The sequence below is a fragment of the Pseudopipra pipra genome, chromosome 2 (genome assembly GCF_036250125.1).
Source record: "Pseudopipra pipra isolate bDixPip1 chromosome 2, bDixPip1.hap1, whole genome shotgun sequence".
NCBI classification, from domain to species: domain Eukaryota; kingdom Metazoa; phylum Chordata; class Aves; order Passeriformes; family Pipridae; genus Pseudopipra; species Pseudopipra pipra.
The window spans coordinates 108593662-108607938 of NC_087550.1; the positions used below are offsets into that span (position 1 = coordinate 108593662).

A 14277-nucleotide genomic window follows, 5' to 3' on the forward strand; every position below is an offset into this window, starting at 1 on the left:
CAACAGTCAAATTCACTTAAACCAGTGTTTTTTAAACACTAAATGGTATAACAGCTTAAAGATATAATGTGCTTTATAAAAATCTACAAAGATAAATTATTTCTCAGAAATGTCTGTGCCCAAAGTCAGTCAGATAGGAGGCACATGCACTGAGGTCTGTCCTGCCAACACACATCAACAGCAGGAAGGAGTCATGGATATTCCAGGGGAACACAGAAATACACCGAAGGATAGGATACTTAAAAGCCAGAAATACCTCTGAGTTCTGCATTTGGGAGTGAGTCCTGCTGTAAATTGTGCTACTGCTGAAGTCAGGTCACCCCTAGCTATGTACATGTGCACTCCATGAGAAGGACACAAAATTCCTTCTTTCAGCTTGTCCTGCTCTTGCAGAAAACCACAGCAATCAAATACATGTAGTGGCATTATATTTCAAGGAGATGTTTAAAGTCATATTTCTGCTGTACCTCTTGTGCAACAGGAGAACATAACCAGGTATGTGCACTGCATCCCAAAAAGTGTGTGAGCAGGAATTGTTGTATCTTTCCCAAAACAATAGCGAATGGAAGCTTTCAGATTTTGTACATTTTGTATTTAGCCACAACCAGAAAAAGTCTTTCTAACACTGAAAACAGTGAGCCAATGTGTTACATTTTTCCTCCCCAACTTTTCCATTCTGAATGTTGGAGCTGGTGAAGGTGATTATAGTCTGTAAATCCTGAGTTACAGAATAGTACACAGTGTGGTGTTGAGATCTATTTACAATTCTCATCTCCTTCCCTAGTTTTGATCTGCAAACTTCTACCGAGTGAGTTAAAATATGTTTCAGTATGAGAAATTTGAAAAGGAGAGGATTAAAAAAACATGAGGCTGAAGCAGTAGCACAGAACAGCATTAAAAATAATGAATGCTCATTTCATACTAACCCATTCCAGAAGTTCTTACTCTATGAAGGTAAAGCTGCTTTTCTGATTGAAGTTTTATTGTGAAATATGTACATGCTACCAATAAAAATCATAAGCAGCAATAAAGTACATTTTCTCTACTTTTGGAGAAAAAAAAAATTATCTATCTAGAGTCTTGACAAATACATCTTTATAATAACCAGACCATCACTGAAAGCAGAATTAGCCTAAATTAATGTCTAATGTACAGCTAATGATTTCAGGCTAATTTCATTGAATTCCTTAACTTCTTCCACACTTTGTGGTGACTGTAGAGGAAATCGAATATGCATAATGTATGACCTGACAAAAAAGTAAGTAAACTACTTTATTTAACCATGTCTATTTGTCATCAACACTACAGCAGTAATGGCATTCTGTCCACCGTTTTAATAATGCATATATTGATCAGCTTATCTCAGACCTCCACTACCTCTTCATGAGTGTCCTTAAATCTCTCTAAATGAAGAAACAAAGATTGTTTAACTTGAAAAATGTGAATATAATGAGAAAAGAGTTACATCAATAAAACTAACATTAATCTCTGTTATTAAAAAAAAACAGATATTTTTTCTTTCAATGAATTTTAAAGCAAAAAAGTACAATTAGATTAATTCAAGATGTTTGCCAACCAGAATGCTTTTTAAAAAAGGGGTTTTGACTTCAATTGTTAAAAGTAGATAATAACTGTGCCACCAGAAAAGGTTAGTATGTCGAAGCAGGAACTGTACTCCTCCTTAGGCAGTGGTGCTATAGATTTCATGTGAAAGGGTTTCCATGGAATTGTTAATAACTACATTCTATATTCATAAATGCTATTTATGCTGTTAATAAAATCACTACATAGAAAATGAGGCAACTCTCAAAAGAATGAAAGACATAGCAGGCTACCTGCAGGATGTCTAAGTTACTTAAATGAGATAAATAGTAGTTAATAAAATTTCAATAAAACAATATTATGATACTTAGTAAAGCAAAGAAAACTGTGAGATAATTAAATAATGTTTTGATGAACAGGAGACAGAATTTTGTCTTTATAAGAGATACTTGAAGATGAGACAGGATAAATTAATTCCAGTGATTCTGTCTGTTCTTTTTTCCACAGGGAATCAGAATACCTACAACTAGAAAGGCCTCACATCAGACTCCTACAGTGGTGCTACAGAATGGGAAAAGGAAACAAGACATATTTCTAAAAGGAACTAAAATGTTCTAACTTCGATACTAGACAGGATCTGTCTAGATCTGTGTTATGCATCTGCAAGTGGCAGAGAAGGTATAAAGGAGAAGATCTATTTTGTAAAGTCATGCTGCACCTATTCATGGTAATTTACTTTTATACAACACTTTTAATCTCTAAAAGTTCTAAATACTTCGTTTGATTGGTGAGAGACAGAGAGATCACTTAGTTCATCACTGAAGTCTTACCATCTTTATGGTGAATCCTGGGTAACTTTCAAACAGCTTATAAAGTAATATACAATACTAAAATTTTATGAGAAGTAATTTCTTTAGATGAAAAATATTTTTTCTGTCTAGGAGAAAAAAACAATGTTTTCAAAGACTCAGATACTATTTAGATGAGAAAACCTTTATTGGAGCAATTCTACAAAAATCGTTCTCTAAGTCTTGTTTTGGCTTAAGAGTCGTCTTTGGAGAAATAGGTTGAGTTAATGTTATGCTGAGTTAAAGCAACATCTATATTGTGTCTTTCATCCTGATGTTCTGGATGGGCTTTAAAACTACTTTATGGAAGTTGCTACAGACAGCTGGCTAGAACAGACCTCAGGCATATCATATATCTTAACTTTCATGGTGGAAAGGTGAAAAAAGGAATAGTTCTGCTCCATAAAGTCATGGATGTTTATTCCTCACTGTTTCTGTGATAATGCTTTAAGTCCTGAGTACAGTTTGGTGAGAAAGACACATCCTACGCATCACCTCTCCAGAAGGAAGATCTAAACATGACCAAGCTGCCCCTTGCAGCAAAGCATTATCTTAGAAAAGCATTTGGCACTGAGAGAGAGGGTTTTTGTTCCTCTTTCTCTTTGGCTTCTTCAGCCATTTGGTGAAGATAGGCCCCAGAAAACCATATTGGCACTGGTTCCCATCAGTCTGCTACTGATGAGAATAACTTTTGGCTATGCCAAAATCCATGCCTGACTGAATATGATACTTCTTGATTTTTCACAAACTCAGAGTTCCAAATAACTTGAAGCAGCAAGATATGTCATGTTCTCTTTCCAAATTTTGTCTCACTATTTGTTCTCAATTGTGCCTTTCTGCATGAAGGAGAGCAATGTTTATATTTAGCTACCTGATGAATGGAAAAAACACAGATACAATTTCATTTTATAGTAACATTTCACATTTCTCCATTAGGCAATAAAATCAGAGATTTAGGAGCTTCAGAAACAATACCTTTCATGGCAAGCTTCACAAACTGAAAGTTACATATATGCAGCACAATGCTTTGAGAGGATGATCGTTGGTTTTGAAATACTCTCTTCTTGTGGAAGCAAGTTGTCTGCCTGACAATTTAAATTTTTCAATAAAAATACCCACTGAAGCATAATTGGACACCAAATAGGAGGTAAAAAACCTCCCATAATGTTATTATTTTAATTAAAGATACATGTGGATGAAGCAGAGGAGAGCTTGAATACTACATCCAAGTAAATTCCAAGAAAAAGAAAAGTGTATAGTGGAGGTACTAGTGTGATTTCACATTCAGATCAGAATAGACCTCAATGGCATAGTTATATTAAAAGCTGTTTACCTGAAAGCAGACATTAGGGTAGCATCAGATAGGTGAGAGAACTTGGTTCAACGCAGGAGATATACTTAAAGTATACCTTTACCACCAAAAAATCTGTGTGAATCTTTGTATGAAGAATTATTCAGAAGTACTGTGTTATTTTGGAGGTTGTTCATTTGGTGGATTTTAAAAAAATCAACTTTCCATACAAGCATTCAATGTAGGTTCCTTGTTAATGCGAATCTTAGTCTAGAACAGCCCCCATATGACACTGCTATTGCCTTTCCATAAGAATTCCATGATGAAACCAGTGTGAGCCATGGAGAGTTGTCACAATGATGCAGAGCTGTGCATTAGGGCTGATATCAGCTATTCTTTTCAACAGAAAAATAGGGTTTCAAAAAGTACACATGAAGTTTAAATGCCTGATCTAGAAAAATTTTCAGAACTACTTATTTAATCCTCAAAAAATACTGGGTTAGTAACTGTTCTGGCCATGAAATCTGCCTTTCTGTGATAGGTCTGTGAAGGTCACGGTAGTAAACACTCCGTTCTCCAAAAGGCTGATTTTCTCTTCTGTGTTTGAAAGTTGTAGCTATTATTCTCAAGGAAGAACTTTGGTTTTCATTCTAAAATGTATTTTAAATGGTGTCTTCCTTTTCCCAACAAGGTCTGTGTCATGCAGCACTAACCTGCCAAACAAAAAGCAATGACCAAAAGATTTTTAAAAAGCCCATACCCGATGGATTTCATTCTGTTTCTGCACAGTGGGAAGATCTCCACCAATGGGCGCTTGCTGTTTTAATTCATCCTCTTTCAACTGCAGCCATGCTAAAAGTTCCTGAAGAGAGAGATGCAATCGCTTCCACTGGTCGGTACTGGCTTCCAAATGGGATCTGAAGGCATGTGTTAAATATAAGATAGATTCAGTCACAGTGAAAGTAAAAACCAAATTGTACAAGCTTATTTACTGGAAAAAATCCTAGTGTTTCATTAGCTTAATGATTTTTAAACAGCTTCAGTAGCTTTGAATTAGATTCTGGCAACACAGATTTAAATTTGGTTCTGCAGTCTTGGCTTTTTTTGCATCTCTTGTTTTTTGTTTTTAATTGTTTGGTTTGTTTTGGTTTTTAAGTTTTCCTCTTCAGCAGTGAGTAATAGCTCTGTTGAATTGTCAGTCTCCCTAGAAGTGCACAAACATTATGCAGGACTAGCATAAGAGTAGTGTAGTCATCACTTAGGATTACTGGGAGTTTAATTACCTGAAATGTAGAGAGCAGTTTTCCAACTCAGAGAAGAGCAAGCATTTCTTTAAACCACTACATAAACCATTTAGCTCACACAAGATTAATTCTCTTATTTTAAATTAAATTCTTTCAAAAAAGAAAAAAAATAATGAGGAGATTGTCAAAGCCAACAGAATCCCCATACACTACTGAGGCAATTGTCTGTGCCATTTGAACAGAGGTGTGTATGAAACTAATTGAATCATTGGAAAAATTAAATGACAGAATACCACTTTATGCAAAAAAGGTCTCCATCATAATGACACCTTCTAAATATTTCTTCTGTATATGTACCACTTTTTATCTCAAACATCACTGCATTTGAGCAAGTTCATGGGTCGTATGCATGTGATGAAAAAATTCTCAGAGACTGTGAAGGGTTTTATCCTTCTTCTTTTGCTCCTCAGAAAAAAAAGAAGGAACGTGTCTCTTTTTCTTTAGCTACTAATATCTTTTCAACCTCACATCCTTCATTTATTTTTAATGATTGATGATATGAAGATGGCTTTTGTCATTACACATCCTGACCTCCCTCAGGACCTGAGCTGAAAAAAGCTAATATTTCATACATTACTTTGGAAAACACTTCTGCCTTTTGCTGTCCTCTGAACTACCACCAACACACAGCAAGTGAGCAAATGAAAAAATGCCTGAGACTGAATGCAACAGAGCTGGGTTGCCTATTGTAAAAGTCATATTTCTGAAAGAAAGTTTCCTGGATAAATTATTTTGAAAAGAAATCTTCAGTCCATTGAAGTCTGAACGACCACTTGATCATTTGCAATGTTACCTTTTATTATATTTTCCCCTGCAATCAAAAGTTTTTTCCTCTCATGACACTACCTATGGATTTCTTTTACCTCTGGATTTTATTTGGCAATTCTGTCCATTCTCCACACAACAGCTAAAACCTTAAATAGTCTTCTCATTTGCAAGGCTATTTTTAGTTTTGCACTAAAAATAGCAGCCTTCAAAATAAAGCTTATCATAAATACTGGTTATTTAATCGCTCACTTTCAAGACTCATTGATAAGTCATATCCAGCTCTAGAAAAAGCTTACATTTAGAGGGGGTACAGTTACTGTTTAAACATGCTAATTTCTCCCTCTGTAATTACAAAAGTTCATCATATGCCTCAAATCCTAATCCTCTACTATAATTTTCACACCAAAAAACCTAATTCTTACAAAGTTAAGCCAACATTCAAAGTAGCAGAAATAATTTCAAAATAGACAAAAACAGTGCTATCAGAAACATTTTTACTTGCAAAATGCAGCATTCTGTCTTATACACCAACAGGAGGCTTTTGTTCATGTTCAGGTCCTACCTAATGTTCAGAGATTTCTTCCTAAGTTCACTCCATCTGAGGTTCATGTTATCCAGGCGTCTCTGCAAGAGGGTTGCATCTTCAGAGCCTTCAAGGGACCTCAGGATTTTCTGCCCGTTTTCATCCAGGCTGTGAAAGATGTCAGTGTGAGCATCAATTTCTGCCTGTAGTTCCTATGGAAGCAATAGAAAACAATACACGTGATTTCCTAAAAAATCATAGAAATCATAATTTTTCAAAAGAGTGGAAAAATCAGTGCAACACAGAGCACAGGTTTTGATTACTGCTTTTATGGCAGTACCATGTACTGCAGACACAACCATGTTCCCCTTTCACATGAAGGCCTTTTGCATTGAGTGCGACCTTTCTTTCATAGAGAGCATATTGAGCAAAATGCAGATGGTTAAAAGTGTAGCCTTTGACAGGCAACAAAGGAAGGACAGGATATATTTACTGTGCTGATGAGAGAAAAACAAACAAACACAAAACCCGCAGGGTCTCAGGTAAATCTGACCTTCACGTGATACGTCTTCCGGTGCAACATTTTCAGTTTCAGCTGGGGACTGCAACACCGGTCCTGCTGCATAGCAATTCCAAGAAATCCGGGTGTCTGCAGCAGCTGAGCTTTAAAATGCCAAGTTCACTTACATTCTGTTGACAGAATGCATTTTGGAGCCCAGGCCTCAGAAGTCAATAGCAATAAACAGCCACTTTGTGCTGTACCAAAACACTGGTTGAGGCCACGGATGTAGGAGGGCCTGAGAATAGCGAGGACCCAGAATGTGCAACTGGCAGCTCATGTTGAACAGCCAACTTTTCTTATCGCTCCGTAACTGCAGGCCAGCTCTACATTTTGGATTCATTTTTCCCCCTCATTTTTAGCACGGCTGTTTCTGCCAAAAGAACATTCTTTAGAGAGCTGCCTGGTACCAGCATTCCTGCCTGCCCACACAGTCAATGCAGCCTTTGTACGCTGGCTGCCCTTCTCCAAGACGTTTGCATGCTGCAGCTCCACAAGGTCAGATTCATTCGCAGGGAACGGTGGTTGAATCAAGCCCATTAAAAGGAATAAAAATAATAATAATAATTTAAACACATACATGCGTGAGCACACACGTGCTCTATGTGCAGCCGCATTCGCTTACTTTCAAACAAAGACACAAAGAAAATGTCCTAGTGAATAAAGCTCTGCATTTTCTCCTGGGATGCTTGGGCACTAAGTTTTCTGGTGGTGGTTTTCTTGCTATCCGAAATGGGAGTGCTAGGGACGAAGTGTGAAAGAGCAAGTGATTTATGGCATTTGAGAGCAAGACCCAGCACTAACTGAGCATCACAGATAGTCCCCAATGGAAATTTGTTGCAATTTTCTTTAGAAGAATGACTTTGAAGGAGGGAAGCACGCAATCTGTCTACTTGGTGCATTCCTAATTGAATTGGTTTTATTTGATATTTTAAGTGCAATGTTAGCTGCACTGAATCATGAGTGGATTGTCCTTGTTCACCTACTGCTGTTCCAAATGTCCTTAACTGGATACCTACTCCTTGCAGAGCAATGACTAGTACAGTATTTGGGGAAATTTTAAGGTGGGCTAGCAATGCCTTCAGTACAGTATAAAAGTTTTTATCCAACTATTTTACTTATCTAAGGTCGTCCTAGCAGTAAAGTAGTTAGGAATGAGTTTGGATACATCAGAGGTAACTCTGCAGAATCCAAATATATTATAAACACTATATTTTTTATTGACTGATGTTAAATAAGCAATTTATATTTTTAAAAATGCCGTTATTGAGGTACATAACAATGTATAGTATTCCAGATATGAATGTCCTTACTTGAAAATTTGTACCTTAATTCAAGTCTGAATGTTGTTAGCTTCAGCCTCTATCTGCAATACTTTATTTCTGTTTGCTTGACTGAAGAATATTCTATTACCAAATTTCTTTCTCTCCATGTATGCATTTGGAGATTTTATTTAAGCTGGGTTAAGTATTACTATCCTGATGTAAACAGCCAAAATAATATGTAAGAAAGGATAAAGTTCGCAGTAAAAAAGTTAACTTTTAATTAAGTCTGTATACTTGTAAGGTCCTTCCACATTTAAAAAATGATAAATCTATTCTGAATAGAAAGAATGAAAGGGTAAAAGAATTATATGCACTACCTCTTGCACAAAGTCCTTAGTTTTTAGGATGGTGATGGAAAGAGCTGCCTTTTCCTCTGAAAGAACATGTGCCATGAAACATGTTCAATAACAATTCACAGTAGGAAGCTGTCAAATTTATGCCCTCTTGGTGTTTTACCACACATTTACTCATAGAGTTTTATAAGACAAAATTTAAAAAAAAAAGGCTTTCTGTATTTTTCTTGTTTTTAGAAAAAGTGTCTTGGAGTTTGTACATTTTGTGGTTTTCTCCTGACACATACATAATTCTGAAAAGAAATTAAGCCATATGCTTTTTTATTTCAGAATACTATATAGAATCACAATACATCTGAACAGTTAGTTAAGCAGGAAACAAACATGAAAAGGGGAGTATTCTTGACAAAAGCTTAGTATTCAAGACTTGGTCTTCCTTATTCCAAATTACTTGTGTATACTGCACTACTTTTAATGGTCCCAGAAGAAGTTTATTCCAGCCATGCAGGAAGCCTACACAGAAGAAAGGCAACAACAAAGATATTTACTCCATTTTGGTTGGTGCATTTTAGTTCCTTTCTTTGTGACACTTTCACATCCCAAGAGAAGCAGAGAGCATATAATAAAAAGATCTATATACCTTTTATTTGTTTTCTGAAATAAAGAATGTCCATGTCTCAAAAGTACAATATGAACTAGGTTCTTTTTCTCGGCAATGATAAAGCAGGAAGATCTACTTAACCTCAAAAATGGCTAAGTTATTTATAAAAGTGTGCTGTGATTACACATCATACCTAGAAGTACAGCATATAGACTAAATATATATTATTTATTGTATTTTCATCTTTTACAACATGTTCAAACACATGGAGAGACCATAGAGGATAAAAAATCAATCCTGGTATAATTCTACTGGGTTACAATTGGACTGCGTGGTGCATTTTTGCTGTAGTGGTTATTACTGAGGCTGTGTGGAAGATTTCTATCTGCTCTAAAAAAAAGTTGAGAGCAAAATAAAAAGCATCTTTTTGATCACAAGTTACTGCTTTGAGTGAGCTGAACTGCTTGGAAAGAACTGCAACTCCATCAGGCACAGATTTGTCTAAGAATTTCAGAGTGAAATCCTCCTTTATTAAGATGAATTATAAATTTAGATGATAATAAGTAACATAATATTTGTTTGTAGAAACTTAGCTGAATAGCTACTAGTGGTTTTTTTAAAAAATGTGTATTTACATTATTTTACTATATAGAGCAAGTCTGGAACTAAGACACAGAACTGGAATGATAAAGAGATGAAGTACACTTGTCTTGAGGGAAACAACCCTCTTGGACAAAACTGGGTGAGGAAATTTGCTCTGCCTGTTTCACTTTTGTCCTGAGTCCTTGAAACCATTGCACGATTTTAGGGGAGAAGTACACTAGTGTTGTAAGACAGCACACCCAACACTGCCAGAAAGCCAGAGCAAAATACTTGCCCAGTTCAATACAAGTTTTGGCATAATACTTGCCCAATTCAGCTGTCACCCTTGGAACTACTGCTGTCATTCCCCACAGGAGCCCACATTCTCACTGCCCTAATTCTTTCGGTAGGTAAAAGAGAACCTGTGGCTCCACAAGTTTTATTTTATACAGTGCCCTGCTAAGCACAGCAGGGATGTCGCAGTGAAATCTAATGCATCAGAAGTTCTGTCAGCTCCCACATAGCAGAGCTAGTCCTGTGAGGATTCAATATGGTTGGAGATACTTCAGCAGTAATAAATAATCAGTGTCAATATACTTCATGTCCCACATGCAACACATGGACATATAAAGGACACGAGACGTCAAAATCTGCCATTAGTTCAGCAATACATCAGAGAAGGATTGGTAGTCTGGAAGTAAAACAAAGTCCTAGAAAGAAGGAATCAGTTATACTTCTTGGACTATAGATGAGTCCATACTAAAACATGGAAATTAATGCAGCACAGCTGACAAAACATTTATCTTTTATGCAAGGTAAAACAAATTAATTATATAATAATTTAAAGAAATTAAAGTACTTAAATCCTCCTCTACAAACTCAGTTCCATCCTTGGAATTATACTTTCTATTTCCAGTGAAGCATTTTACATTTTCTAGGTACTGTACAGAGTTACTGACGAAATAACTTACATTAATTGAGGTATGGGGGGGCTAACAAAATTAAAGACCTCATTAAATAATAACTACACAGAGAAAAAAAATTATCTTATTGGCAGTAAATAATCAAAATATCAGTCTGTAAAATTACATACATGTATGCAAAGCATCAGCTGTAATACTTGTGTGGCTATACATAGCTCAGAAGTATTATACTGTTTCTGTAATGCAAATACTGAAATAGCTAGAAAAGTGATCATAAAATTACTCAAAACAAAACAAAGATCACCTCTATAACCCTTCTCCATCTCTGTAGTTTGCTAAACTAATAATCCCCTTCATATTTGCATTAACAGAGCATACTGTATTTCCCATAAGTAATTTCTGAAAAAAACAAACCAAGAGAACATTTTAAATAGCTTATATCAGTAGAATATGCTTTTTAAACCTCTTATACTGAACAGAAACTTAAGTGATGTAATTCCTTTTTTTAATTTTCCTTTTTTCCTCTTTTCCTTTTTTCCTCCTTCCACTTTAGCTTTTCTTTTCCCTTTTTCCTTTTCTCTCCTCCTTTCCCTTCCTTTCTTTTCCTGTTTCTTTCTTCCTTTCTCTATTCTCCTTTTTTCCTTTGCCTTTCTTGCCTCTTTCATCTCCTTCTCTCCTTCTCCTTCCTTCCTTCCTTCCTTCTCTTTGAAATACAACTTTCTATGAATAAAAAATTTATTTTTATGTTCTTTTATGGTGATTTCAAAACTTCTAAAGAATATGGGTATCTTTCTGCTTTTATTTTGCATTTATATGATTTTAAGTGCCTGGATAAAGCAGAACTTACAAACTTGTTCCAAAACCGGTTGGTTTTTTTTTTTTTTGGTTGGTAGGTTTTTGGTGGGTTTTTTTGGGGGGGGGCTCATTCGGTTTTGGTTTGGTTTGGTTTTGTTCCAACAATACTACTGAGAACAGGTCTGTAGAGAATAGGTCTCTGTTTTATGCTCTTGAAGGTGACAGAGCAGCTCTCAGGGCTCAGCATACTGAGTGAATTCTTCCAACAGGGATGATCTGCTGGCTTAATCAAAAAAGGCTCCCCTTCAAAGTTCTGGTTTGGTTTTTTTTTGTAACCTCCTTATGGTTTCTACTGATGTAGGAAATGGAGTCACTGCCTGTACTTTCCAACTCTGTTCAGCACAACTAAGCACAGTCTAGATATGGATTTCAAATTAATCATCCCACTTGCTTTCATTTAATTACAGCTAAACTCCTTCAAATTTCCGATTCTGCCTAAAGTGTTAAACTCTATGTGAGGATTCAGAGAGTATGAGATTTTTTTTCAATGCCCTGGCAGACTCCAGCAGCCTTTGGAGGCACAAAGATCCATGTACATGGCACCTTTTCCAGGATCACAGCTTATTCTTCTGTCTGCTAGAGAGAGGAATAGTTTTGTGAGTGTTACAGTTCTGGAGATGTTGAATTAATGGCTACAGAAAGGCAAGTCAAATGCATTTTAAGTACGTGAGCGATAGATTTAGTACAAGATGCACTTGCTCTATTTCTTTGTTTCTGGCAGTAGAAGGTCAGTTTGCACTATGCTTTATGACAGTCTGTCCTTGTGAGCTGGGCATTGCCATCAAAGCATTTGAACAGAAAGAAATGTATACTTTTTTTGAAACATTTGTCCTGGAAGGAAGATACTATGAATTAGAATAATGATGGAACAAAACAGTGAAGTATTTCTGCTGGTTTGCAAGACACTTCTGGTCCCATGGGAGTTCACTATTTTAAAAGATATAGTTCTTCTCAGAACTAGGGTGGTTTGTTTTTTTTTTTTTAAGCTCCCAGTTCCTCCATCAAGCTTTTAAGTAATTTGCTCTTCTAGTCCATAAGCAAAACTTTTATTGAGTCTTAGAATGACCATTTACTGAACAATTTACATAATGGTAGAAACTTCTCAAATGAGATTTAAAATATAATTAAAGGGCAGACTTACTGAGCTAAAAGCATTGTTGTGAAATAGTTATACATCATCATGCCAAGAAGCCTCCTATTCAGCCAGCCTATGGCATGACCCCAATTCCAGTCTGGTATGATTACATCTCTGAGTTTCATGCTAATTACTTGATTAAAAAGAACGATAAAAAGGTCTTTTCTATTGTGAAGATAAGCTTATGAATATAATTAAGGCATTTCTAGGTTCTCAACGTATTTTTCAAGATAAAAAAGGGTAAGAGTTAGTCCTCTAAGAGAGAATCAAGTGTTGATGAGTGGAAGCCAAAAGTATAACTTTGCACTGCAGAAATCCATGTAAGTTGCATCTATCACTCTTATAGTTTAAAATTCCACAAGTCCTGGAATAAAGATGTGACCAAATTTCATATTCAAATGCTACTTTCATCTAAAAGAAGATAAAAAAAGAGCTTTCTTTAGCAAATTGGGCCCTGTCTTCAGAAAATATCTTTATAAATAGGCAAAACAGGCCTTCAATTTGGGTTATATTCAGATTGCAAGAGATTTCAGAGTGCATCTAAGGATGCAGCCTTCTCTTGCTGACAGTAACTCTGCAAACATGGCGTGGGCTTCTTAATTTCATTAACATTGAGCTACCTCAGCTGTGGAATTTTAACTCTTAAGAGCACTAATATAATAATTTGAACATATACTCAAGTCTCTAGTGTGCAGATCCTCATTCACAGGACTGACTTTTTAGACATACCACAGGGTCATGTATTTCTCTCTTGATCATAGGCAAATAATTTTTTGGGACTTCTAGTAATTAATTTGTATTCAATTATTACATAATTCCATGTGTTTCAGAGGAGTTTATGGATTTCTTGGATGGGTTTTTTGAAGACTGAGAAAAACCCTGAATGACTGTTTTCCTTTACATGTAATGAAAATGTGAATAAATAGATAAAATCTTTAAAAAAACAAATCTTTCTGCATTTATAGTTTCACTTAGGATCTGACCCTTGCCATTAGAGAAATATAAACTATTCTGATAATTGTAATTTTAATGGAAATTGTTATTTTTACCATTTGTCTATTTTTCTTGTCACTATATCTAGGATGGAAACCCTAAATAGAATGAAACATTGTGTGTTTGAGGCTACATTAAGGCAGAAAAATTCCTCATAGACACAGCAATGAAGAACTTTTACTGTATGGTGTAACTGTGTGATATTTATGTTACTAACATAGCCTGTACCCTGTTTCATGCCAGCAAATCCAACAAAGCAAACAAAGCACATTTTTGAAGCAGGAGTTTCAAGTGTATGTTAGAAAAGTGTATGTTAGAAAATCAGCCACCTCTGCTGAGATGTCTAAGAATGGGCTTAGCTATTCGCCTTTGAAAACTCTGTATTTGAGGGTTGGGTGAGTAGGAGGGAAATAGCATAAATGTGCATAGAATCACACACACAACTTTCTGAAAGCAAAACTGTAAGACCTGTTACAAACTTGGATAGTTTTCTAGATTTTTAGAAAGCAGTCTGCTCCCGACGAATATGCAGGTCTTGACCCCTGCACTTCAGTGAATGTCTAATCCCATTACACCTGCACATTCCATCAGCACACTCACCCTGTCAATCTTTTGGCAATCTTTCTGCAGCAAAATAATTATGCTGCTACTTCCAGTATGTCTAATTTTCCCGCTCCCCATTTTCCAGAGATCAAACAGCAGCAGCACGAAGAAGCACCTTCCCTACAGGAACAT

At 35.9% G+C, this 14277-nt stretch overlaps 1 protein-coding gene across 16 annotated transcripts in view; it reads right to left on the reverse strand.

The window, feature by feature from the left end:
* DMD (dystrophin) overlaps positions 1-14277 on the reverse strand; it is a 1059271-nt gene that overhangs the window by 188498 nt on the left and 856496 nt on the right. For all 16 annotated transcript variants that reach the window (XM_064646827.1, XM_064646828.1, XM_064646820.1 and 13 more), the window contains 2 exons: positions 6316-6488; positions 4442-4598 (listed from right to left, as the gene is read on the reverse strand). In XM_064646827.1, coding sequence (XP_064502897.1) covers positions 4442-4598; positions 6316-6488 — 330 coding nt within the window. The remainder of the gene's footprint in view (positions 1-4441; positions 4599-6315; positions 6489-14277) is intronic.